The sequence below is a fragment of the Jaculus jaculus genome, chromosome 9 (assembly GCF_020740685.1).
Source record: "Jaculus jaculus isolate mJacJac1 chromosome 9, mJacJac1.mat.Y.cur, whole genome shotgun sequence".
Taxonomy (NCBI): Eukaryota; Metazoa; Chordata; class Mammalia; order Rodentia; family Dipodidae; genus Jaculus; species Jaculus jaculus.
This window is the reverse complement of record NC_059110.1, coordinates 118,970,353-118,996,589: the sequence shown is the minus strand read 5'-3', so window position 1 is coordinate 118,996,589 and position 26,237 is coordinate 118,970,353. Positions and strand designations below refer to the sequence as shown.

At 50.5% G+C, this 26,237-nt stretch overlaps 1 protein-coding gene across 1 annotated transcript in view; it reads left to right on the top strand.

Moving 5' to 3' along the window:
- The window catches only part of Rnf213 (ring finger protein 213), a 118,527-nt gene that overhangs the window by 19,425 nt on the left and 72,865 nt on the right, over positions 1 to 26,237 (top strand). The window contains exons 3-17 of the mRNA XM_045159438.1: positions 3,438 to 3,947; positions 4,445 to 4,567; positions 5,173 to 5,345; positions 5,748 to 5,903; positions 6,815 to 7,023; positions 9,799 to 10,079; positions 10,554 to 10,810; positions 11,633 to 11,830; positions 14,243 to 14,465; positions 15,000 to 15,055; positions 19,073 to 19,226; positions 21,369 to 21,548; positions 22,957 to 23,046; positions 24,032 to 24,154; positions 25,678 to 25,858. Coding sequence (XP_045015373.1) covers positions 3,438 to 3,947; positions 4,445 to 4,567; positions 5,173 to 5,345; positions 5,748 to 5,903; positions 6,815 to 7,023; positions 9,799 to 10,079; positions 10,554 to 10,810; positions 11,633 to 11,830; positions 14,243 to 14,465; positions 15,000 to 15,055; positions 19,073 to 19,226; positions 21,369 to 21,548; positions 22,957 to 23,046; positions 24,032 to 24,154; positions 25,678 to 25,858 — 2,914 coding nt within the window. The remainder of the gene's footprint in view (positions 1 to 3,437; positions 3,948 to 4,444; positions 4,568 to 5,172; positions 5,346 to 5,747; positions 5,904 to 6,814; positions 7,024 to 9,798; positions 10,080 to 10,553; positions 10,811 to 11,632; positions 11,831 to 14,242; positions 14,466 to 14,999; positions 15,056 to 19,072; positions 19,227 to 21,368; positions 21,549 to 22,956; positions 23,047 to 24,031; positions 24,155 to 25,677; positions 25,859 to 26,237) is intronic.

Below are 26,237 nucleotides of genomic sequence, written 5' to 3'. Positions count from 1 at the left end.
GTCCTCCTGCAGTATGCTTGGAGGAAGTGCTGGGGAGATACCAGAGAAGAGGCCACCCTAACTGAGGACAGCGTGCACACAGCCTTCCTCCAGCCCTGTCTGGTGGCTGGCTGCCCCATCCCTCAGGCTCCTGTGACTCACTGACCCATCTTGCTCCCTGTCGGGATCGTGCCCTGGTCTCGGCACCCTCCACGCCCCCATCCTGGCCTCATGCCCTGGTCTCGGCACCCTCCACACCCCCATCCTGGCCTCATGCCCTGGTCTTGGCACCCTCCACACCCTCATCCTGGCCTCAGCCACTGCTCACTGTGCTCTCCTTTGGTCTTTGGCTGGGGAGTGCTGTGTACCCCAGGTGGACCTGAAGTTCTCAATCCCTCCTGTGTCAGCCTCCAGTGCTGGAATACAGATATGTGCCACCATGCCTGGTTGCCCATATTCTCATTACTCCTCAACCTTGACCCTTTGTGCCCAAAGTTTGAGGCTTGCAGCAGGCCTCCTCCCTTGTCAAGCAGCCCCCTGAGCTCGCCCGCTCACATCCCACCTCGTCAGACTTTGGATGTAGCCCTGGACCAGCCTTCACCAGCTGAGATCACTATCTCTCTCTTGGAGTCCACTCAGCTCCAGACCTGAGGGTCATGAGCAGGCTAGGCAGGGTCTTGACCATGTTCAACTCAGGCTTTCCTTTTAGTTCAGCAGGAAGTTGTGGAAGCAAGCCTCAGTTTTTTTTTTATTCTAGTCCAAGTTGACTCAAGATTCACTCTTGTAGCCCCAGGCTGGTCTTGAGCTCACAACCATCTCCTCCCTGTGCCTCCCAGGTGCTGGGATTAAAGGCGTGCCTTCTTGTTTGATTACAAAGCCTGCTAGGCTGGTCTAAGACAGAGTCTTATTCTCGGGCCTTTACGTCTTTTGCGTCCTTCAGACTCAGCGCTGTCAGGCTTCCTCTTGTAGGAGGCCTTTGGAGTAGCACGACCTCTGACCTCCCAGAGTCCTCTAGACTGACTTTGTCCTGGGCACTCCTCCTATTAAGGCGCTTTATATCTGACTCTGCTGTGCTGCTGGGCTGGTGGGACTAGAGTCCTGTCACTGCCTTGCGTCCTTGTGCTTCAAAGGCTTGGCTTCCGCAGTAGCTTACTGAGGCAGTGAAGCCCCTTAGGCTAAGGTCTTCAAAGTCCCTGATTCTGCCAACGGGCTGAGTGTGGTGAAGACTCAGCTCCCAGCAGCCCCTGTGGAACTTTGGGAACCCAGTGACCTATCACAGGCCATAGTCTCAGGGTACGGGGTGGGTAGGCTTCTGGGTGTCATAAGCTTGACCCTTCGATTGCTGTCTTCCACTCACAGCATGGGCCTGGGCTGGCTTCAAGGGAGCATACCTGGTATGCCTCCACAATGCAGTGAGAGGACCTCCTGTGATTTGATTGTCCTTGGAACCTGGAGACGTTTCTGGCTTAAATTTCCTTTCGAAAACTTTAAATTTTTTCTTATTTGACACAGAAAGAGAGACAGACAGAGTGGTTATGGGTGTGTCAGGGCCTTCTGCAGCTGCAAAGGAACTCCAGCCACTTTGTGCATCTGGCTTTTCTGGGCACTGGGGAGTCAAGCCGAGGCTGTCAGGCTTTGCAAGAAAGCACCTTTAACCACTTAGCAACCTCACTGCCTCTCCTTTGTAGTTTGCTGCCACATGGACAGGTCTAGAACTTGCTCTGTGGGGTGTTTGAAGGCCCAAGTCAGATACCTGGGCAGTTCTACAGTAAGCTCACCAGGGATCCAAGTGAAACTCCACCCCATGTGCAGACTTAGCCTGACTTCTTGTTTCCCTCTCCCAGATGACTTAACCCCAGGTGTGGGGCAGGCTCAGGGTCATCCTGAGCTGTTGGAGTATGTGGTGAACCCTCGGCTTACACTGGCAGGGTTCAGGGGATTATGAGTCACTTGATGTGGTGACTGGATCAATATTTCAGTTTCAGTTCCAGGGGAGCCAGGGAGTTAGCGCTCCTGCTCAGGCTTCTTTCTGGTTTCCAAGGTGGGAAGGTTTGCCTGGGAGCCTGCACAGGGAACCCCTAACTGCAACTGGCACTCTTGTCCTCTAACTTATTCTGGTTTTTATGTCACGTATATGCCACCAACATCACATGTGGAAAGTCTGTGAATGTTTCTATCTTCCAAAAGGGTCCTCCAGGGATGTCCTGTCAGAAGAGATTCTGAGTGGCTCAGGTCTGCTGCGGCTGAAGGAAGAGTGTGGCTCAGCTCTGTCACTGGCTTCTTGCTCTGTCATCCAGTCCTTTTCTTTTCTTTTTGTTTTTGAATTTACTATGTAGTCTCAGGGTGGCCTCGAACTCATGGTGATCCTCCTACCTCTGCCTCCTAAGTGCTGGGGTTAAAGGCGTGCACCACTGCCACCCCACTCTGCCCAGCCTTTTCTTTCTTTCTTTTTTTCTTATATTTTATTTATTTAACAGCGAAAGAAGGAGAGAGAGAGAGAGAGAGAGGGGGGTGGGGGGAGAATGGGCATGTGAGGGCCTCCAGCCACTACAAAGGAACTCCAGATGCGTGCACCCCCTTGTACATCTGGCTAACGTGGGTCCTGGGGAATTGAACCTGGGTCCTTTGGCTTTGAGGCAAATGCCTTAACCACTAAGCCATCCCTCCAGACCCCCTTTCATTTCTTAACTCCAGTCTGCCCAAGAGTGAGAGTACGTATGTGCCAGGTATAAGGATTTAATGGAGCCTTGTGTCCCCAAGGAGCTGTAGGGGACCCTGGAGGAAAGTGTTGGGCAGAATATAGTAGACCTAGGAAGTAAGTGTGTGTGTGTGTGTGTGTGTGTGTGTGTGTGTGTGTGTGTGTGAGAGAGAGAGAGAGAGAGAGAGAGAGAGAGAGGGAGAGCGAGAGCGAGAGCGCACGCATGTGTGTACCATGATGTGCATGTGGAAGTTTGGGGACAGCTCCGGGGTTTTGTTCTCTCTTTCCACCTTGCCGGATTGATACAGGTTTTTCCTTGTGTTTCCCCACTCCATGTGTGGCATTCAAGCTGGCCTGTAAGCTTTCAGGTTTGCCTGCCTCCACTTTCCATTGCCACAGGCACCTTGGGATACGGAGGACCCTTGTGCCACTTGGCATCTGGTTTTACGTGGGTGTTGGAGAGTGCACTGTGGCCGGAAGGCTTTCAAGCAAGTGTCTTTAACTGCTGGGCCCCCTACCCAGCTCCCATGCCTCTCTTGGCATATGTATGTGTGTGGCATGCGTGTGTGTGTGTGTGTGTGTGTGTGTGCTTGTGCACTTGTGTGCATGTGAGTGTAGAGGACAGAAATAGATGCTGGGTGTCCAGGGTGACTGACTTGGCTAGCCAGAAGACTGGGGATCCCTGTCTCCCCTCCCCTGCCCGGGGATTCCAGGTACATGCACCACACCCTGTGTCAATGGAGCACCTCTTTCTGTTCAGAGTAAAAGGAAGAAAAGGAAGAAAAAGAGCCAGAGCATGACTTCCCCAGAGCCCGGTTCCTTGTCCACCACTCCTACCAGCCCTGGTAGTCTGAACTTGCCTTCAAACCCTGGACCACAGGACTCAGCCTTGGCCCAGAGCCAAGCCCAGCATGGTGGTGCAACCGGCCAGTGCCTGGACACAGCGCTGACACTGTCCGAGGGGCCCGGCTCCCTTGATGGTGGCGGCTGCTGCTTGCAGGGTCGGACTACAGGAGGTGGGGCTCAGAGCAGCCCTGCTCCCCACAGCCACGCAGAAGGAAAGGACGATAGCACCTCCAAAGCCCTCGCAGACAGAGGCCTTTCCCAAGAGGAGTCCTCTGGCCCGATCCCCTCTGTCTGTGAAGGCCACCTTAAGGCTACTGAGGCTGCCCAGAAGGACCCATTGCCTGAATCCACAGGGAACAAGTCTGAGTGCAGGGACCAAGCACCAATGACTGCCAAGCCGCAGACAGGGGCCCCAGCCTCCAGGGTGAGTAGCAGGGAATGGCGTGTGAGAGTGGGTGGAGACACATGGAGTAGGAGGAGGGGCGTAGGAGAGGGTCCTAATGTCCTGCCCTTGTCTGGGACTTGTTTCCCGGATGCTCCTCACCTCTCATGGTTACTTAACCTGTGCTTGATACTGACCTTGAAGTCACTGAGCCACAGACCCTTTCTTTTTATCATTGTGACTTGGGGGTTTCTGTTTTCTTTCTTTTTTATTTATTTATTTATTTATTTATTTATTTATTTATTTATTTGAGAGCGACAGACACAGAGAGAAAGACAGATAGAGGGAGAGAGAGAGAATGGGTGCACCAGGGCTTCCAGCCTCTGTAAACGAACTCCAGACACGTGAGCCCCCTTGTGTGTGCATCTGGCTAACGTGGGACCTGGGGAACCGAGCCTCAAACTGGGGTCCTTAGGCTTCACAGGCAAGCGCTTAACTGCTAAGCCATCTCTCCAGCCCGGGTTTCTGTTTTCTTCCAGCCAATTGATGCCACAGCCAAGCCAGTGAATCCAGCTCACGAGGCCAGGGGAAAACCCAAAGACGAGGCTCAGAAGCCGAAAGCATCGCCTGTGTGTCCTGCTGCCTCCAAGGAGCTTGGCCAGGTAGAGAGGCCTGGTCTCCAGAAGGCTTCCGGGATGCAGGACTCCTCTGCACCTGTCCCGGCCACTCCTTCTGAAGCCCGTCCTCCCTTTGGTGAACTTGCCAGTGTTTTTGTAGTGCTAGGGCCATGGTGGGCAGCAGACAAAGCCTCTGTCTTCACTGAGCTCCCAAGCTAGAGGGAGACAGACGGAGGCTGGGACAGACATGGCAGGACCTCGGAGAAGCATGGTGTGAGGGGGCTCTAGGGGGTGTGTTGGCTGATGTCCTGAGAGGAGGTCATCCCCCAGCCCTGATGGCTGGACAAGGGCCTTGTGAAGGTGCTTGCTGTGGGAGCAGAGACCAGGAGTGAAGCCTGAGCCATGGGGAACCTGGCAAGTGTCCTGGCAGGGAATGGCATGCGCCAAGGCCCTGAATTGGAATGTGGTGGGCCTGTTGTCACAGAACATAGGGAAGCTGGTGCTCCCACAGATGTGCGGGATAGAGAGGTCAGGGACAAGGTTGGAGAGGGGCTCCTGGGGGCATGGGATATGCTGAGCAGGGAAGGCCATGGCCCCTGGCTGCCGTGAGCCATGGGTGGCAAACTTTGAGGTTTGGCTGCTTCCTCCAGGAAGCTGAGAACAAGGGCAATTCAGCCGTCGCTGGGAAGACAATGGGTGCAACTAAGACCGTGACGCCAGGAGACCAGAAGCACTCGGAAGGGAACGGCAGAAATTATGCAGCTGTTGTGAAAAACGAGAAGGAGCAGAGAAACCAGAAGGCTGCAACGCAGGTCACCTCCAGGTGGGGCGTGGCCACTTCATTCACCATGGGGTCACCAGCGCCGGTTGTGCCTAGCTTGTGCCTTGTCAGTGCCCTTGGTGAGGTCAGCTTTGGAGGAACAGCTCAGGTGGTGGCCAGGCGGGGACACCTGTCCAAGCTTCCTTGCCTAATCGTCCCTGAAGGTCTCCCATTGCCAACATGGCCCTAAAGAGTTGTCCACATCAGACTCCTTTCCTGGTGCCCCATCATCTCCAGTGCTTTGAGAAGAGGTGGTTTGCAGAGTACAGTGTGTCTGAACCCTGGACACCTGGCACTTCCACTTGGGGGTGCCGCACAGCAGAGAAACAAGGGTGATGTGTGTGAGCGGTGGCGTGTGCATACCTGCCCATGCATAGCTCGTATTTCCTTCTTGACCCTCTTTAGCACGCTGAGCCGAGAGGATGGCGTCACCGTGTATTTCCACGCGATCATCGACAAGGACTTTGACTACAACCCCGACGCGCACAGAGTGTTTGTCAGGGGGGGAGAGGCCCTCGGGAAGCCGGCCTGGACTGACGCTTGCCACATGCACTACACCAAGTGAGCACTGAGGGCTTTGAGCCGACCTTGTCACCTCCGGGCGGCGTCCGTCGGTAACCATGTTACCAAGAAAGATTGAGGACATGCTTAAACTTTTGGAAAATGAGTCCCTTCCTCTCTTCCTTTTTTCTTTCTTCCTTTTTTCCTCCCTGTTTTCTCTTTTCTTGCTCCTCTCTTCCATTCTCTCTCTTTTAAATTTTTAAGCCTTTTTATTGACAACCTCCATACATATAAACGATTTATAATGATCGTATTGTTTCATTTTCAAGGTAGGCTCTCCCTCTATCCTAGGCTGACCCAGAATTTACTCCATAGTCCCAAGCTGGCCTCGGACTCATGGTGATCCTCCTACCTCGGCCTCCCAAGTGCTGGGATTAAAGGCATGAGCCATCATGCCCAGCTTAAAAATATATTTTATATCAATTTGCAAGGAGGAAGAGAGAGAGAATGGGCACACTAGGGCCTCTTGCTACACTGCAAGCAAACTCCCGATGCATGCACCATTTTCTGGTTTTATGTGGGTGCTGGGCAATCAAATTTGAGACATCACACTTTGTAAGCAAGCGCCTTTAACTGCTGAGCCATCTCTCCAGCCCTCTTCTTGAGTTTTTGAGACAGGGTCTCACTCTAGCCCAAGCTGACCTGGAATTCACTCTGTGGTTCAGACAAGACTTCACATTCGCAATGGTCCCCCTGCCTCCGCCTCCGCTTCCGCCTGTTGAACATGAAGGTTTCAAGCACACATTCTCCAGCATGTATTTGCCATATTTTGCCATGGCAATGATTTTTCCCAGTTCTGGCTGGATACTGTGCCCTGTTCTAAAAGTGTGTATGGGGCCTTGGGTCTGTACTTCTTGACGTGTGTCTGGATAAGCCCTTTGAGTGAGCAGCCATGTTCTGTTCCTTCCCAGAGACCTGCACGAGAATGGGTTTCTCATCGAGGGCAGCATGGTCATTCCCAAGCAGAGCCTGGACAAATCCATCCCGTATAAGTACACTATTCACCGAGGCAGTGGCAAGGACAGTGTGGAGTATGAGTTCATCTACAAGTACCCGCAGAAGAAAGGCGAGCACGTGAACCGCTACCTGTGTGTCAGGTCGTCCCTCCTGGAAGGGGGAGGTGAGTCTCCTGTGCCCAGCCGTGAGTCTCTCGCCTGGATGAGTCTTTGGGGAGCAGGTCTCATTGGCTGTGCCTTTGGAAGCAGGGCTGTGGTCAGTTAGCGCGGCCTGACCTATCTCACCGGGGTGAGGAACAGAGGAAAGGACCTTGAGAAAAGGGAGGAAAGACAGAAGCACGATGAATGGCTGGGCTGGGGCTGGAGGGCAGAGGAGGCGGTGGGCGGATGTGTCTACCACAGGACAGGATGGGTGGGTGGATGTGTCTACCACAGGACGGGATGGGCAGAGGAGGCGGTGGGTGGATGTGTGGTACCACAGGACAGGATGGGCAGAAGAGGTGGTGGGTGGATGTGTCTACCACAGGATCGGATGGGCCTGTGAGGCAATGGTCTGGCTCTCCAGGGAGACTGTCAGGTGGCGGCTGTCTAGGACATTTTGCAGAAAGATTGAGTAGTGCTAGCTGTTTGTCACTAGAGTCTTCCCACATATTTCTTAAGCTCCTGTCCATGTGTGCTTCTACTGCTGAGCTCTTGAGAAAGACCTTCTGGGCAGCTGCTCCCCCCAGTGCCCCCCCACCAGGCTCATCAGCTGACTTTTTAAATGCAGAAACTTGTTTAAAAAGATACTTTTATGAGCAGGGTGTGGTGGCACACACCTTTAGTCCCAGCACTCAGGTTGCAGAGGTAGGAGGATCACTGTGAGTTCCAGGCCACCCTGAGACTACATAGTTAATTCCAGGTGAGCCTGAGCCATAGTGAGACCCTACCTCCAAAAACCAATATATATATGTAGTTGAAGGGATGGCTTAGTGGTTAAGGCATTTGCCTGCAAAACCAAATGACCCAGGTTAGATTCCCCAGGACCCACAGTAGCCAGATGCACAAGGGGGCGCACGTGTCTGGAGTTTGTTTGAAGTGGCTGGAGGCCCTGGCGTGTCCATTTTCTCTCTCTCCCTCTTTCTCTGTCAAATAAACAAATCAATTTATTTATTTATTTGAGAGAAAAATAGTGGGCGGGGCAGAAAGGGGCTGATAGAGAATGCACCAGGGCTTCCAGCCACTGCACACAAACTGCCAACATATGCGTCACCTTGTGCATCTGGCTTTATGTGGCTACTGGGGAAAAGAATAGAACCTGAGTCCTTTGGTTTTACCAGCAAGTGCCTTAACCACTGAGCCATTTCTCCAGCCCTGACTAAAAAAAAAAAAATAACTTGCCTACAATGCCTAATGTCCCAAGTTCCATTCTCCAGTAGCCACATAAAACCAGATACACCAGGTGGCACATGTGTCTGGAGTTTGTTTGCAGTGTCTGGAGGCCTTGGATCACCCATTCCCTCCCTCCCTCCCTCCCTGCCCCCTGCAAATAAATAAAATATTTTAAAATTATTTATTTATTTGTGTGTGTGTGTGTGTGTGTGTGTGTGTAGTTATTCCAGGGCTTCCTGCCACTGTAAATAAATGTCAGATGCCTGCACCATGCTTTGTGTCTGGCTTCAAGCAAGCATCTTTTATCCACAGTCATTTCCCCAGCCCTAACTTCTTTTTCCTTATCCATAGTTTAGTTGTTAGAGCAGCATAAGAGGAGTCCCAGCTATCACCTTGGGGAGAGTCCTGGTAGCTTTTTGTTTTACTTTTGTTTTTTGAGGTAGGATCTCACTCTAGCCCAGGCTGACCTGGAATTCACTATGTAGTCTCAGGGTGGCCTTGAACTCACAGTGATCCTTCTACCACTGCCTCCCGAGTGCTGGGATTGAAGGCGTGCACCACCACACCTGGCAGAGCTCGGCAGCTTTTTACAGTATGGATTTTTGTTTCTTCTTAGCAGTGGGGGATGGAGCCTAGGGCCCCAGCTGAGACTAGTAAGCACTCTGCCAATGAGCTGCGCCCACCATCCTGGACTTTGCTTTTTCTATTGTGTAAACTTTTTTTTGAGAGGGAGAGAAAGAACTTCACTATGTTGCCCTGTTCTTTTTTAAATTATTATTATTTTAAATTATTTATTTATTTATTGGAGAGGGAAAAGGAGACAGAGAGAGAGAGAGAATGGGTGGGCCAGGGCCTCCAGCCACTACAAACGAACTCCAGACACACCTTGTGCATCTGGCTTGACATGGGTACTGGGGAATTGAATCTTGGTCCGTTGGCTTTGCTGGTAAGTGTCTTAACTGCTAAGCCACCTCTCCAGCCCTGTTATTTACTTTCTTTTAGGCAGAACCTCACGTAGCTCTCCCTGGCTGGCTTGGAATTCCCTATGTCGCCCAAGACGACTTTGAACTCTGAACCTCCTGCCTCCCATATGCTGGGGTTATAGACATGCAACATCGTACCTGCTTTATGCGGTGCTGGGGCTGGACGCCAAGGCTCTGAGTAGGCTAGGCAGGCACTCCACCCACAGGGCTGCTCCCTTACTTACTCCCAGGTTTTACGTTCTTCTTGGGATGTATGTATAGAGACACCCCTGACCATCTGAGGGAGTCTGATTGCCTCAGTTTATTTATTTATTTATTTTTGGTTTTTTGAGGTAGGGTCTCACTGTAGCCCAGGCTGACCTGGAATTCACTATGAAGTCTCAGGGTGGCCTCCAACTCATGGCAATCCTCCTACCTCTGCCTCCCGAGTGCTGGGATCAGAGGTGTGTGCCACCACGCCCGGCCAGTTTATCTTTATCTTCCCCTTTTGTCTTTGTGCCACTGGCCCCACCCTGGTTTTCTGTCCTCTGGGGGAGCCCAGGTCTTTGGAGATCTCCAGTGTGATGCTCTTGCTGTCCCTTTTAGACTGGCATCAGTATGATGATGTCTGCATGAGACCTCCTACTAAGTTTCAAAGAACTATGAGTCATGTCTTTGACTTCATGAAGAAGGACTTGGTGAAAGGGAAGAAGATGGCGAACGAGGTCATGCTAAATCGCATCCTAAGCATCCTCCAGCCCTGGAACTCCATGAACTTGAAGAGTTTTATCACCCAGTTCCAGCAGTTTTACTCTGTGGTCCGAGTGCCTATGATCTATGAAGGCCAACCGCAGAAGTGGTACAGTCTACAGTATGAAGAGGAAGAGGTACCCACCTCCACATTGTTACCAGCAGCTTTGGGTGGGCAGGTGAAATCCCTAACCTACTAGAACTCAGGTGACTTTGGACCCCTGGGCCAGGTGCAGATGGGGCCAGGAAGACCCCATGCACCTGATGGAATTACCAAGGGACACCTTTGTGTCCCACCCCTGGCATTGGTCCTGAGCTCTGGCCTGGGAAAAGCAGGAAGAAGGGCAGGGCCCCTCCCTACTCCTTTTCCCACATCGTGGTGTGGCCTGTGGCCTGGAGACAACCCGCTGCCATCTCTGAGGTGACTGTGAGCTCTCATGGGTATACCCATCATACAGGGCCGCTGACTGAGCCTTGGTGTGCTCCAGTGATGGGATGGCATAGTGGTGGGGAAGCAGGGTAGAGTCCTCTGTGAAGCTGTCCTTGCTCTGAAACCAGCCTCTGAGGTGGGCCCTCCATGGCTTACTCCTCTCCTTTCCCTCCTGGGACAGGTGAGGAAGCATCTCTGGGAGCTTATGAAGCAGCAGATGGAGCCCTTCCTCAAAGGGAAGAGCGGGGATACTCTGCCTGCCAGCTGCCCTGTGAGAAGTAAGCTGAGGATGGGCCTGATTGTCCTGTTCATGGTGGAGGTAGTCCGCGTGAACTTACCTGAGAATGACCTGACCTCACTGTGCTACCTCCTGACCCCGAGTGCCAGCTCACCACATGCCCTTCACGATGACCTGGGCCACATCGTCAAACTTCACAGGTATTCTAGCCATCATGGTTTTGGTGCTCTTATGGTACTGGGGCTTGAACCCAGGGCCTTGGCACCTTAGGCAAGCACTCCACTGCTAGCTGCATCCCCAGCCTTCTTGGGATTCTTGAGACAGGGCCTCACTAAGTTCCTTAGGCTGGCTCTGTAACCTTGACTCTAACCCAGGCAGGCCTTGAACTTTATTGGGAGGGGGGTTGAGGTAGGGTCTCACTCTAGCCCAGGCTGACCTGAGCCTTCCATGCAGTGACCCTACCCTTCTATGCAGTGGCCCTGTATATCCATCCATACAGTGGCTCTGCCCATCCATGCAGTGGCCCTGCCCATTCAGGCAGTGATCCTGTCCATCCACACAGTGACCCTACCCTTCCATGCAGTGACCTTGCCCATCCATACAGTGACCCTGTCCATCCATGAAGTGATCCTGCCCATTCATATAGTGACCCTGTCCATCTATGCAGTGACCCCTCCCACCCATACAGTGACCCTGCCCATCCATGCAGTGACCCCTCCCATCCATACAGTGACCCTGTCCATCCATGCAGTGGCCCCTCCCATCCATACAGTGACCCTGCCCATCCATGCATTGACCCTGTCCATCCATACAGTGACCCTGTCCATCCATGCAGTGACCCCTCCCATCCATGCAGTGACCCCTCCCATCCATGCAGTGACCCCTCCCATCCATGCAGTGACCCCTCCCATCCATGCAGTGACTGTATTCTGGGGCTCTGTGCCTCTGGTTGTCACTTCTCTCCTGGGATGCCAGAACACAGGTCATCCTCCATTGACTGTGGCGTCTCTGTTCCCTGCTAGGTGGCCAGAGCACTTGATACACCTGTGCCACAGGTGTGTGGAGGCAGGAGTCATCCGCTGGCTGGGTGTCCTGCCTGTGCTGCACTACTGCATGCAGCTGTCCCCACCTAAGAAGGACTCTGTGAGCCAGCGCGAGGACACCTGGGCGGGCCTCGAAGGGATCTCCTTTGTGCAGTTCAGGGAACACGCTATTGTTAAGTAAGTTGTGGCGTGGCTGTGAGGGAGGTGGGTCCTGGAATACCCCTTCCAAAGAAAGCTCTGTTCCCCACTGCCTTGTGGACTCGGGCGTGTACCCACTCCTGCCTCACATGACACGAGGAACAGGCTTCCTCTAACATTATTGTAGAAACAGTTATAAAGGAAAAATTTGAATGTCAACAACCTAAAGTTGTGCATTGTTGTTGAACCTGAGGTGTACATATTCCCCAGTTCTGGGCAAAAGGGGACATGTCTGTGTTTCTTACACTCAAAAGGACACCAACCACAAGCATGTGGTTATTTATTCTGTGTTAGAACTTTTTTTTTTTTTTAACCTGCCAGTATTTTGTGACCTATTTTTTACACTGACAGGGGTCAGGTGACAACAGCCATATGTTCCAACCTGACGGGTTCTCCACCTTTGGTGTGCCCAGTTTCCGTGTTGGCCTTTGGATTTTTTCTGCAATTTCATTTTACAAAATGCTTTAATAAGCATTCTTTTTGTTCCTTTATGATTTTTACTTTTGTGTGTGTGTGCACGTGAGTGCCACAGTTGGTGCACATGCCGAGGTCACAGGAGAACTTTGGGGTGTGATAGTCCTCTGCCATGTCTGAGACAGGTTCTTGTTGTTTCCACGGGAAGGGGCAGACGAGCTGGCCTATGACCTTTGGGAGTCGCCTGACTGTCTCCATTGCTGTAGGTCTTTTGGGATTACAGACATGCCCTGAGTTACTTGGTCTCAGGCTTTAGGTTGGCACTGGGGTTCCGGGTAGCAGGCTTGAGCTGCCACCTGCCCAGCTCCAGCATTCACATCTTTTTCTCTGCCCAGTTATCTCCTTGGCATAGATTCTGTTGCTTTTTTTTTTTTTTGTATTTATATTTATTTATTTGTGGGAGAGGCAGGAAGATAGAGAGAGAGAATGGGCATACTGAGGCCTCTAGCCACTGCAAAACCTCCAGATGCATGCACCACCTTGTGCATCTAGCTAATATGGGTACTGGAGACTCGAACCTGGGTCCTCAGGCTTCCCAGCCCCACCTTGGCATAGGTTCTTACAAGTGGGGCTGCTAGGCCAAAGGCTTTTGTGCTGATCAATGCTGGCTAGAGCAGAGGTCATGGTGTATTTCCAGGTCGGAGTACCTTCCTCCTAGCATAGGAAAGTATTTCCAGATACAAGGGGTCAGATACATACTCTTCTCTAGTCTTTTCTCATTCTTTCTTTTCTCTCTCTCTCTCTCTTGTGATATGGTGGTGATAGAGAAAACCAGGGCCTTATGCATGATGGGCAAATTTTATACCACGGAGCTACATACATCCCAGCCCTTCAGTATTTAAGTGACTTAGGAATTTAACATGCATATATAAAAGTCACAGGATAGCCATGCATGATGGCATATGCCTTTAATTGCAGCACTTGGGAGGCTGAGGTAAGAGGATTGCTATGAGTTCAAGGCTAGCCTGAGATTACATAGTCAATTCCAGGTCAGCCTGGGCTACAGCAATTCCCTACCTTGAACCCCACCCCCCCAACACACACACACACACACACACAAATATCAAAGGATAAAAGTAATCTGTTGGGCTAGGGAGATGATTCCGTGGTTAGAGACACTTGTTTGCAAAACCTTATGGCCCAGGTTCTATTATCCAGGACCCACATAAAGCCAGATGCACAAAGTGATGCAGGCATCTGGAGTTTGTAGCGGCAAGAGGCCCTGGCATACCCATGTTCTCTGTCTGTGTCTCTAATAAATGTATCATCATTTAAGTCATTTTTCTCATTCTGCTACTTTGCAAATGACTTCAGACAGCCTGTTGTCTGGTGACTGTAGCTACCCAACTATTCAAGGTCTGTTCTCAGCTTTGACTATTGGAGAGTGTTTGAAGGCTGGAGTTAGAGAAGTGATTTGAGGAACCCTTTTGCTAGTCAGTGAATCAGCTTGTCATGCTGTGCTGGGTGGGGACAGAGGCTATTCCATCTGGGGTCAGGCTGAGACCTGAGAGATATCCACTGGATCTGAGCCTGCTGTGGGCTGTCCACTGCAGGAAAGGGGAACCAGTGGTTCCAGGTACTCACAGCTTCTGCCAGTGGGGATCTCCTGGCTCCTATTGGTAGGTGGAAAGCCTTGTGAATTGAGGCCCAACTGAAGCCATAGGAAGCTTGGCTTTTCCAACTCCACCATGGGTGGGCCCTCACGTAGTCTCAAAGAAACAGTTCAATAGTCATCCCTACCCTAGAATTCCTTGTGCACCTGGATTACTTTCTATTTCATTCATGCCTTTCCGTTGTTTCCCACGAGGCAGTGAAGTCTTTCAACTCTGATCTCTCTCCACCTCCCTCTGGCTTTGTGCCATTTTATCTCAGCTGGGCCTGTTGTGATCTCACCAAGCCCTTGCCATCTTCACTCAGGAGCCAGGTAGCCCAGTTCCTGGATCAAAAGAAAGCCTTGCTGCATGTGGATGAGTATCTCTTCCGATCCTGGTTCAGCCTTCTCCCTCTGGAAAGCTTGGTTTTGTACTTGGAAAACTGCATGGAGTACTTGAGTCTCGTGCCTGCTCGAGTCTTAGACTGTGTTCTGGGGATTTCGTACCGGCTGAAAGGACTGAGGAATATCTCCTACATGAACAGCCAGGTGCGTCATCACGTGCTGACCGCTTCACGCTGCAGGTTCAAAGCTAGCCGGCCTGGGCGTGTGGCTCAGTGGTGCAATGCTCGCCTCATGTATATGGGACTCTGGGTCCCAACCCCAGCACCACAAGAACAGAAAGAAAAGGAGAGGTGTTGTTCAGGAGAGGGGTTATTTCCTAGGGGCAGTGATTGATTTCCTTGAGTTTATTATGTTTTAGTAAACAGACCTTAAGAAATCAACAGCCTTTTTAATTTTTTGCTTTGCTGGGCAGAAGTAGAAGGCACTCTGGGTATGACGTGTTTCATAGCTGCTGTCTCTCTTACATTTTGGGGGACAGAGAAAAATTGTATAATTGTATGTGACTGAATTCTAGTGAAAGTCAGACTCGTGCCCAGGCGTTCTAAGTCTTTTGGGGGAGAAGGAAAAGCGAGGTTACCCCGGAGCTTACATAGACCTTTCTCAGCAGGGATTCAGCAAGCGCAGCGAGGTCATGACTCAGTTTCTCCACATTTACTTCCCTTTTCTTCACTGCTCTAGGATGTCGAAGGAGTCCTCAAAATGCTCTCGTACCTTGTGGACGTGTACAAGGACAGGTGAGTAGACAAGCAGAGCGCGTCTTCTCTCCCACATGGCTGCGGAGGGCGTCGCTGCCCCTCCTGACCTGGCTTCCCATTGTGCTGTTAGAATGGGAGGCCACAAGCCAATACTCAGTTTGTATTTTCAAGTATTTAAGGTCATCATCCTTTTTTTTTTTTTTTTTTTTAACACAAGGAAGAGGGGTAGGGGCGATGGCTTCATGGCTCAAAGCATTTCCACACAGGCATGAGGACCAGAGTTTGGGCTCCAGCACCCCATGTAAAAAAGGTGGGCATTGGGCTGGAGAGATGGGTTAGTGGTTAAGGTGCTTGCCTGCAAAGTCTAAGGACCTAGGTTTGGTTCTCCAGGTCCCACGTAAGACAGATGCACGTTGTGACGCATGCATCTGGATTTTCTTGGCAGTGGCTAGAGGCTCTGCCACACCCTTTCTCTGTCCCTCCCTCTGTCTCTAATAAATAAGTAAAAATTAAAAAAAAAAAAAAAAGGTGGGCATGGCTGTGCATATGTGTGTAAGTCCAGGCTTGTGGTCGTGGTAGGGAGGGATAGGTTGTGGACAGGAGAGTCTCTAGGGCTCACTGGTTAGCCAGTCTGACTGGAAACAGCAGCAACGGATTCAGTGAGAGAGTCCAACTCAAGAAGACAAAGCAGAAGAACGCAAGGTGGGATACCCGCTATTCTCTGGCCTTTGCGTGTGTGTGCATACGCTATGCACACCACACAACAGTGTGCGCAAGGAAGTCCCTGAGACCACATGGTGAATTCCAGGTCAGTGTGGGCTAGAACAAGAAAAAGAAAAAGAAAATGGGCACACCAGGGCCTCTTGCTGCTGCAAATCATCTCCAGACATGTGTGTCGTTTTGTACATGTGGCTTTACATGGGTATTGTGGAACCAAACCCAGAGCATCAGGCTTTGCAAGCAAACACCCTAACTACTGAGTCATCTCCCCAGTCCCTCCTATTTTTTAAGCTGTTGTAAATATTTGTTCTTATTTAGGAGAGAGAAAGAGAGACTATGGGTGTGCCAGGGCCTCTCCAGCCTCTGCAAACTGGCTTACGTGGGTTCTGGGCCATTGAACCTGAGGTCTTGGAGTTTGTAGATAAGTGCTTTAACTGCTGAGCCATCTCCCCAGCCTTTTTAAAGGTTTTTATTGACAGTTCCACATACAAAGTATACCATGATCATAATCTCCTTCCACTATGTGCCATTTTCTCTCCTCCAAGTCCCACCTCCACTAAATCCCTTTTTATTCCATCTAATCTCTTTTCAGTTTGATGTCATCATTTATCCCCTCCTGTTATGCAGGTCTTGTGTAGGTAGCGTCAGATACTATGAGGTCATCAATACCATGGCCACTTTGTGTCTGGAAGAAGGTATTGTAAATATTCCTCCCTTTTCTTTGGCTCTTACATTCCTTCTGCCACCTTTTTTTTCCTGAGCCTTGGAGAGTATGGTAGAGATGTCTCACTTCATGCTGAACATGCTATTGTTATTTCTTCTTAGCACTTTGGTGAGTTTTGAGTCACCCTGTGGTCACTACCATGTGAAAAGAGAAGCTTCTCTAACCAAAAGTGAGAGTAGCATTAATACATGGGAATAAACATAAATATTTGAGGGTGATTTTGTGGGCATAATATATCCATTTAATTATACAACACTAGTAGTTTTTCCCCTAGGGCTTATAACCTTCCTAGCCATAGGTTTTTGATTAGATTTTCAGTACCAAGTAGGAATTCCCTCCTACTGAGCAAGCCTTAAATCCAGTCAGAGAGTAGTTGGCTTCCCCATAATAGACATGCCACTATTGCACCAGTTGGCAAATTTGGCCAGCCATAGAACTTGCAGGGTCCACTGCTGGTTAACACTGTTGATGGCTTTTCTCCCCCAACAGGCTTCCTTCCTCCTGCATTAAAAAAAAAATTTATTCATTTGTATATTTATTTGAGAGAGAGCAGGAGATAGAGACAGAGAGAGATTGGGCCTGCTAGGGCCTCTAACCACTATAAACAAACTCCAGATGCATGTGCCATGTTGCACATCTGGCTTACATGGGTGCTGAGAAATTGAAGTGGGTCCTCAGGCTTTGCAGGCAAGCGCTTCAATCACTAAGCCCTCTCTCCAGCCCTTCCTGAAGTTTTTTTTGTTGTTGTTGTTGGTTTCGTTTTTTTTGTTTTTTGGTGTTTTGATTTTTCGAGGTAGGGTCTCACCCTAGCCCAGGCTGACCCGGAATTCACTATGGAGTCTCAGGGTGGCCTCGAACTCATGGCAATCCTCCTACCTCTGCCTCCCGAGTGCTGGGATTAAAGGCGTGCGCCACCACGCCTGGCCTGAAGTTTTTTAACATTTAGGTTTTTTATACTTGTTCCAAATGAAATCAGGTTAGAAGAAAAATTGGAGGTGGCTGTATGACTTCTCCCATAGCTGTGTCAAAATACCTGATAAAAATAACTTAAGGGAGCAAGGGTTCACTCCAGGTCACCGATGGAGGGTGCAGTCTGTCATGGCAGCACAGGCCTGGCGGCAGGAACAGAAAGCAACTGGTCAGTTACTTGCACGTGAGGCGCAGAGGCGAGCGCTGGTGTTGAGGTTGCTCTCTTTCTATGCAGCCCAGGACGCCATGGAGCTGGGCACAGTCAGGGTGGGTTTGCCTTCTCATAGATGCACCCGGAGGTGTGTCTCCTGGGTTATTCCAGACCCACCGCGATGATGGTCAAGGCAAGACGTCTCAGTGGCTTTGTACAGTTAGTCCACGTCATTCGCTTCCGCACTTGTGTGGCCCCTGCCGCTTGGAGGGGTGACGCATGGGAGGCATGGGAGGCACAGAAACGTGCGCCGAAGGGAGGAGTGTTTCCAGAGGTCTGCGGAGCTCTTCTTCCCTGGTTCCCACACCTGGGATGCCCTGCAGTGCTGGAGAGGCAAGCGGCCTTGTCGTGTCGGCAGAGAGGGTGCTGATACCTCCACTTGTACCACACATGGGCTTATTGTGTAACACGGAGCTTGGACACACAGGCTGGGAGAAACCATTTTCTTTTTTAAAATTACTTTCTTTATTTGAGAGAGAAATATGGTATGAGTGTGCCAGAGCCTCTTGCCCGGGTAAACAGACCTGACGTGTGCACCACTTTGTCTGGCTTTTTATGTGGGTACTAAGGAATTGAACCCAGGCTGGCAGGCATTGCAAGCAAGTGCCTCTAACTTCTGAACCACCTTGCCATCCCGAGAAATCTTTCTCTAACATTTCTTGTTCTTCCTCTCTGTAGCTCTTTGTTGTTTGTTGGTTTTTTTTGTCCAAAATCCATGTTTGTTTGTTTTTTTAGTTTCTTTTTATTTATTTATTTGAGAGAGACAGACAGAGAGAGTGAGCGTGCCAGGGCCTCCAGCCACTGCAAACAAACTCCAGACGTGTGTGCCCCCTTGTGCATCTGGCTAATGTGGGTCTTAGAGAATTGAGCCTCGAACCGGGGTCCTTAGGCTTCACAGGCAAGCACTTAACCGCTAAGCCATCTCTCCAGCCTCCATGTGGTATCTTAATGGTTAGTAATATATATATATATATATATATTTTTTGTTTTTCAGTAAGGGAACATGATTATAAATATTTGAATTTGGCTTTTAAAAAACATTTATTTCATTATGATAGAGAGGGAGGTGGAGAGAATGGTCACACCAGGATCTCCTGCCACTACAAATGAACTCAAGATGCATGTGCCACTTTGTGTGTCTGGTTTCATGTGGGTACTGGGGAACTGAAACTGGGTTTGTAGCCTTTGCCATCAAATGCCTTTATCCAGTGAGCCATCTCTCCAGCCCTTTAACTTGGCTTTTCGAACACTTCAGACTTGAGGCAAAACAAAAGAACGATGCTTCTTTTCCACCTTTGCCTAAGGTCAAGGTTGGGGTAAGCCAAGTGGATCCCTTACTTGTAGGTATTTTGAAGGGAAGGAGCCTCTGTCTTTTATTTTTTTTCATTTCTTCTCAACTATTTCAATGACTTTTCAACTCTTTGTGGCGCAGGATTCTTGGGGAGACCTCATTACAGACCTACTTGAGAGAGTGTTTGAATCTCCATGACACTGTCTGCAAAATCACCACTGAAATGAAGTACTACGAGGCGCCTGCCCTGTCTGCTGAGGTTATCTGTGGGATGATGAGACTTAAGCCTCCAGGGGTAGGTGGAGCTGATGCTCCCAATGCTGTGCTCAGAGAAGGCTTGATAGGGAAGTGGGCTCTTCTGGGATGGCTGGATGGGGGGGGGCGGGGCGTGACTCAGCCATCAAGGAGTTACTGGGTCCCTGCACAGTTCTATGCATTGAGGGCTCTTTAAGAAACTGGAAGTAGAGTCATCCTGGGGCTTGTGTTGGAGGGCGGGAGGACACGGACGGGCAATGCCGCCACTGTCCATGGGCAAACAAAGGAGCTAGTGCATTAGGCCACAAAGCCAGCCGGGCCTCACTGTGAGGTCAGATGACCTTGCTCATTCCTGGATTCTGCTGTTCATAGAAAACTGGGCTCATTCCACCCCCTAAAACACATGCCTGTTCCTACTCTTTCCCTTGGGACCTTTGTACATTGTATTTTAAATCCAGTAGCAAAGACCACATCCTGTGTGCATGGCCCAGAGCACTTGTGACCCCATCGGCCTGCGGAATGGTCTCAGCTCTGGGGGTCTCTTGTCCACCTCCTCTGTCCCCCGGAGAGAATTGCATTCTGTCTTTGAAAACTTCACACTTTTTGAGTGTGTCACTCGTATGCCTGACTTGAGACCCAGTCCAGTTCTTTCTTATCATTAAGCATTGTTCTGATCTCTGGTCTGAAAGCGATTTAGATCTTTGCTATTTAGATTGACTGTTCTCAAGTCAGAGCAATGACTTTAGGAATCGGAAATAATTTTGTGGGTGTTTTAATATTACTCATTTTGGCTTTTCTTCTTTAAAACATAGTATATACACACTTAAACAGTGAGCTCCATTCACTGGCCAGGTGACTGCTTGCTTCCTCCTCGGTGGGTGTCGTTCGCGCAGATGCAGTGTGCTTCGGGAGACTGCTGGCTGTGCCACATGATCTCAGCACAATCTCTGCTGCCCGTGTTGGTCGGGATCTCAGGGTGGCCCAGTCCACATTGCGGTTGCCAGCATTCTACCTGAGTCAAAAGAACAGAAAACCCCAAATCCTGAAACTGAAGACAAAATCTGATGGGCTGTTGGGAAGCCCTTTGGTCAGGTGTTAAGATTGAGAGAAAGGAACACAGCTGAGGCTGAGTCAAGCCCCAGGCTGGCCTTTAACTTGTGTTCTGGCCATGTCTGTCCGTTCTGGTGCAGGGGCACAGGACTCCAAGGTGGCCTATGTGTGGCTGGGGCCATTCTTCAGTTGATGGAATGCCTGGGCATGATTACAAGGGATGTGCACATCACATCAAGGCTTCTAGATTGTTCTGGAAGGAGCTGTGCCATTCAGACACATTAATCAAGGTCTTGCTTCCATTTGGGAGCCATCAGACTTATTCTGCCAGGATCTTCTCTGCTCTGGGTGACGCCCATCCTTCCCAAGGCCTCCTTGTCCTGTGTGGCCTCTAGACTGTCTTGTTTCTCATGTTGGCTCATACCTTGGTAGGACTCTATGCTTGTCCTTATCTCTCCCATTTTAGTCACTTCCTGATACAGGAGGCATGTTGCTTGGCAGGGACTCCAGATGGCTCTCCAGGAGGTGGGGCGGTGGCTGCTCCCTGCTTCGTGGGGCTCTGGGTAGGAAGTTCACATCACTGCTGCCCTGTCTTGTGATGACCTCTGGTGGGGCCAGAACTGCCATTGCTGCCTGGCACATGGTTTCTGGAGATGAAAGGAAGGATCCGTGGGGGAAATGGCTCTGAGCTCACATGGACTTGAGCCTAGGATGGGGATGTTCTGCTGAGCTGAGAGGAGGGAAGCCAGGGCTGCCCCTCCCAAGTCTATCTGTGGGAAGAGGACTTGTTTTGGCCTCTTGGTTCCAGATTGGCTGTTTGGGGCACTGAGGAGCAAGCAGCCTGCTTGTTTGGGCTTCTCTGGAAGCTCCCTGCCACTGGGGACCATTTCACACCCTAGTCTGAGAAGGGTCCCAGCTCCTCCTCCTCGGGGCAAGGCCAGTAGGAGCTCTTGGTTGGAGACCAAGTCAGCTCCAAGCCTTCGATGGGGACAAAAGTGTCATACTTCCTCCTGCATCCCACCTGCCTTGCTCCCTTTCAGGATTCTAGGAACCTCAAAGTGTCTGTCACAGGAGGCCTTTGATAAGGGAACAGCAGAGTGAATGTTGTAAACCCTTTCTCACATGCCCGTAGGATGCCGCAGAGGAGCCAGGAGCTGAAGCTAGGAAGGACCAGATGACAAGCATTCTCCAGGGGGCCCTGGCCACCACGCGAGGATGGCTCCGCCTCGTATTTAAAAAGAGCATGCTCCGGACATCCACAACCTTTGTGGGGCACACCACTGTGGGGCCCACGTACTCCGAGGAGATCAAAGTAAGCTTTGTGGGGAGCCAGGAAGCTGCTAAAGGCACGGAGGTGGGGGCACCGGGGACTGACCCATAGCTTCGCATCGAATGGCCTGAAGCCCTTCTGTAAGAAAGGGTTGTTGCTAACCCAACAGGACTTCTGGGTAGCCTCAAGGTCAGATGGGAAAATGCTGTGGTACCCCAGACGGGCTGTGCTCTTTTCAGTGTGGTGACAGGGACAGCTGTGGCAAGAGGACTCCCAAGGGCAGCGTCTACCAGGGGAGCTAGTTGGCGTTAGTTTCCGGGCTGAGGGTGTGACGTTGGAAATGAAAGATGCAGGGGAAAGGATGCTGTCTTGTGAGGGAAGCTGAGCCAAATGTTAAGGTAACTCCTTGAGTGGCTGGAGCGAGAGGACTCTGCAATTGGGTTTGGGTTTGGTCTGTGAAATCAGTGGCCCAAGAGGGGCCATGGTGAGAGGTGACCTGCTCTGTGACCTTTGGGAAGGAAGTGGGCTTGGTTGTCCCTTCTGAGCCAGGCTGTGAGGAGACTGAGGGGCCCGTTTTGTGATCTCCTTGCTGAGAGAGTTCCCATGAGTCCTGAGTTGATGGTGACATGAGACACCATTTCCCTAAGTACAGTGTGAGGCAGGCCTCAGAGCCTGCTCGCATCCCTGTCCCTCCTTGTTTCCTCAAGCACCAGAGATGCGAGGAGAGCAGCAGGAAGGGAGGCATCTGGGCTTGCATGGAGCAGCCTTGCCCATCCCCGACCACCACAGTGCACGCGCTGTTGCTGCGACCACGCTGGGAGCAGGGGACCCTGCAGCGCCCGTGTACTGTGGCCTTCAGCACAGCTCTGTCCCTTGTCTACCCAACCTTACAGTCACTCTAGCTTCTTTTCAGCCACCTGCAGGGCCAGGCCTCAGTCAGGCCCATTTCCAGAGGTGCCAGGTCCCCACCTGTGACTTTAAAGTAAGGACAAGGGAAATTTCTTCACTGACTGAGTCAGATGGTTCAACATTATTTCAAAATTCTTAGCCAGGTACGGCTCACTCTTAGATTAATCCTAGCATTTGGCAGACCGAGGCAGGAGAATGGCTGAGAATTTGGAGCCATCCTTGGCTACATAGTGAGATTGAAGCCAACGTGGGCTGCAGAGCAAAACTCTAACTCAAACAAAAACAAAATAAAATAAAAACATGAAAAGATTCTTAGCATCAAGTACCAGTCTGCCTCCCGCAGCCCCGGCTTGAGACAGGATCTTCTTGGGGTAACGAGGCTGGCTTTGAACTTCTGGGCTCATGTGCTTCTCCTGACTCGATCTCCCCAGGACCTGTTACCGTCCACTATGCCTCCCTACCACTCCTTTTCTGTCTGGTGCCATGAAGTCGTCCCTGTGGCTGTCACTTACGTGTGGTCACTTACGTGTGGGTTTTATAGGTGTGGCGTCGACTGGTGGAAATCAACTTCCCTGGAGAGTACGGCTGGAAGAAGCCGCTGCTGGGAGACATGGAAGGGAGGCTCAAGCAGGTACCTGAGGGTGGGGTGCTCTTCTCAAGTGTGAAGGAATGCTGAGAAGCTCAGGCCCTTTGCGACCCTGTGGCTATGAGGTTCACCTGGATCAGTTCAGCCAAGATGCTGTGTCTGATCTGGCATCGTCCCTTGACTTCAGGAAAGCAGTACAAAGTTCCCGTGGGATACTTGAAAAGGATAAAGGGACAAAGTCTTGTTATACTGGGGACCTTAGACATCGGGGCAATGCCCTCCCATCCATACTCAGACATTCCACTAACCTGTTGGTGACAGCCTTAATCAACCCAGTGACAGCTGAGAAAGCACTCATTTCATTGTGAATGAAACCTATGACCTGAGGAAGCTGTTTCTTATGCAATATGAGAGTTTTTTTTTTTAATTAATTATTTATTTATTTGCAAGCAGAGAGGTAGAGAGAAGAAAGACAGATAGAGAATGGGCATGCCAGGGCCTCCAGCCACTGCAAACAGACTCCAGATACATGTGCCATTTTGTGCATCTGGCTTTATGTGGGTACTGGGGAATCGAACCTCAAACCGGGGTCCTTAGGCTTCACAGGCAAGCGCTTAACCGCTAAGCCATCTCTCCAGCCCCCAAAACTGTTTTTTAATATTAATTAATTTAATTTAATATTAATTAATTTGTTTGTTTGAAATAGGCAGGTAGAGAGAGAGAGGAAAAAAAAAATGGGCCCACCAGGGCCTCCAGCCACTGCAAATGAACTCCAGATGCGTGTGCCACCTTGCGCATCTGGCTTATGTGGGTCCTAGGGAATTGAACCTTGGTCCTTTGGCTTTGCAGGCAAGCGCCTGAACTGCTAAGCCATCTGTCCAGCCCCCCCCCAAACTGTTTTGTCTTTGCTCATCTGATGGTGGGGTCAGGGTAGACATACTTAGCATGGAGTCACAGTAAAGGCAGCAGGCATTTTCTTCCTGGAGTGTCAGTGTGCAGCGCCCTGGTCCTCATGTCTCTCTCCTTGCAGGAGCCTCCGCTCACACAGATCTTCGCCTTCTGCAGTAGTCACTGGGGTGACTCTGGCCTGGATGACAGCGTGGCCAGGATCTTTGAGAAGTGTGTCATCGAAGCTGTGAGCACAGCCTGCCAGGTGACCGGCCTCTCCACTTTGGGATCCCGGCTGTTTTCTGAGGCTTTCTATGGCTGGCTACTGACCCCCGAGGGCCTGCTCCCTCTGAGACCTCACAGGGTGTGGGGTTTCCTTCTGGCCAGAGCCATGTGTTGGGATACCTGGGTTCCTGCTCTTGGGGCTGTGCTGTGTGAATCCGCAGCTGCCACACAGCTGTGCACTGGCCCGTCTGCAGGCCACGCTGTACCCGGGGTTGGCGCTGTTGGCCCATTTGTTGTCAGCTAGCATATGCCCGATGGTGGGCAGAAAGACTGCGGGCACGTGCAGAGGGAAGACGCAGGAAGCTGGAACCCAGCTGTGACAGATGACAGATGTTCAGCAGTACACTGTCACGAAAAAAGAAGGGCAGGGGCTGGAGAGATGCCATAGTGGTTAAGGCGCTTGCCTGCAAAGCCTAAGGATGCATGTTCAACTTTTCAGGTTCCATGTAAGCCAGACACACAGGGTGATACAAGCATGCAAGGTTGTACATGTGCACACACATCTTGAGTTTGATTTCAGTGGCCAGAGGCCCTGCTGTGCCAATTCTCTCTCTCGCATAAAAAAGAAAATACAGGGCTAGAGAGATGGCTTAACAGTTAAGGTGCTTGCCTACAAAGCCAAAGGATCTAGGTTTGATTCCCTAGGACCCACATAAGCCAGGTGCACAAAGTGGTGTGTGCATCTAGAGTTCTTTAGCAACTGCTGAAGGTCCTGGTGCGCCCACTATCCCTCCCTCTCTCTGTGTCTCTCTCTATTTGCCTCTTTCTCTCAAATAAATAAATAAATAATTTTAAAAAAATACAAAAAAGCCAGGCACCGTGGTACACACCTTTAATCTCAGCACTCAGGATTCAGAGGGAGGAGGATCGCTGTGAGTTCAAGGCCACCTGAGACTACATACTGCATCCCAGGTCAGCCTCGGCTAGAGTGAGACCCTATTTTGAAAAAACAAAAACCAAACAACAAAAACAAACCCAGAAGGAAAGGAGTGAGGGGAAAAGAAAAGAAAGAAGAGGCAAGGAAAAAAGGGGACAAGGAAAAAGGAACGATTCTATTAACTGACTTAGCTTTTTGTATGAAAAGTGTGAGACACCTTACCCCAGTGCCTGGCAGAACAGACCACACGTGGCACAGGTGTATGACTTCCTGCTAACCCCAGTGCCAGGATTCACGTTTCCTAACTGGGCACTGGAGGCCCTGGGTTCCATTTCTGGCCAGGTAGTATAGATTATAAGAAGTATAGATTATCAAGTTCTGGGGACAAAATGGTTCTTAGTTTTAAGTAATTAACAACTTTACAAAGCTTTCCTTCCCTTCCTATTGTTTTCTTGTTCATTTTTTTTAATTGAAACATTATTCATATACAATATATTTTGCTGAAATTTACAATTCAGTAAATTCTAATATACTCACAGACAAACATAAACATCACCATTTTTTATTATTTGAAGGCAAACTAATAAAACATTTGTCAATTTCCCTTTTTATTTGTTTCCTGATAGTCTCAGACCAGTATCCTTGAAGGGCTCTCGTGTCACGATTTACGGCGCTTTGGCACCCTCCTGTCTGCAGTGATCACCAAGTCCTGGCCCAGGGTCAGCGGGGAGGCGGTGGTGGACATGGATGACATTTTAAAATACCTGCTTACATGGCCAGATGTGAAGCAACTCTTCAAATTGTGTGGTATGTGCAGAGGGCCTCTGGGAACATCTGTTTGGTGAGGCTAGCATCTTCTTGGTTCTGGGAGCAGAACAGAGCAATAAAACCTGACCTGATACTCAACTGGGTTGATGTGAGATAAAAGAAGTAGCCTGGTGGCGGGGGGGGGGGGGGGGGGGGGGAGGGAGGGGGGCGTGGGGGCGCACGCCTTTAATGCCAGCACTCAGGAGGCTGAGGTAGGAGGATCTCTGTGAGTTCGAGGCCACCCTGAGACTACAGAGTGAGTTCCAGCTCAGCCTGAGCTAGAGTAAGACCCTACCTCAAAAAAAATAAAGCAGCCTGGTGGAAGGGCCCAGGTAAGCACAGGTATCTTGCAAAATGAAGAGTCACTAAGACCACAGCT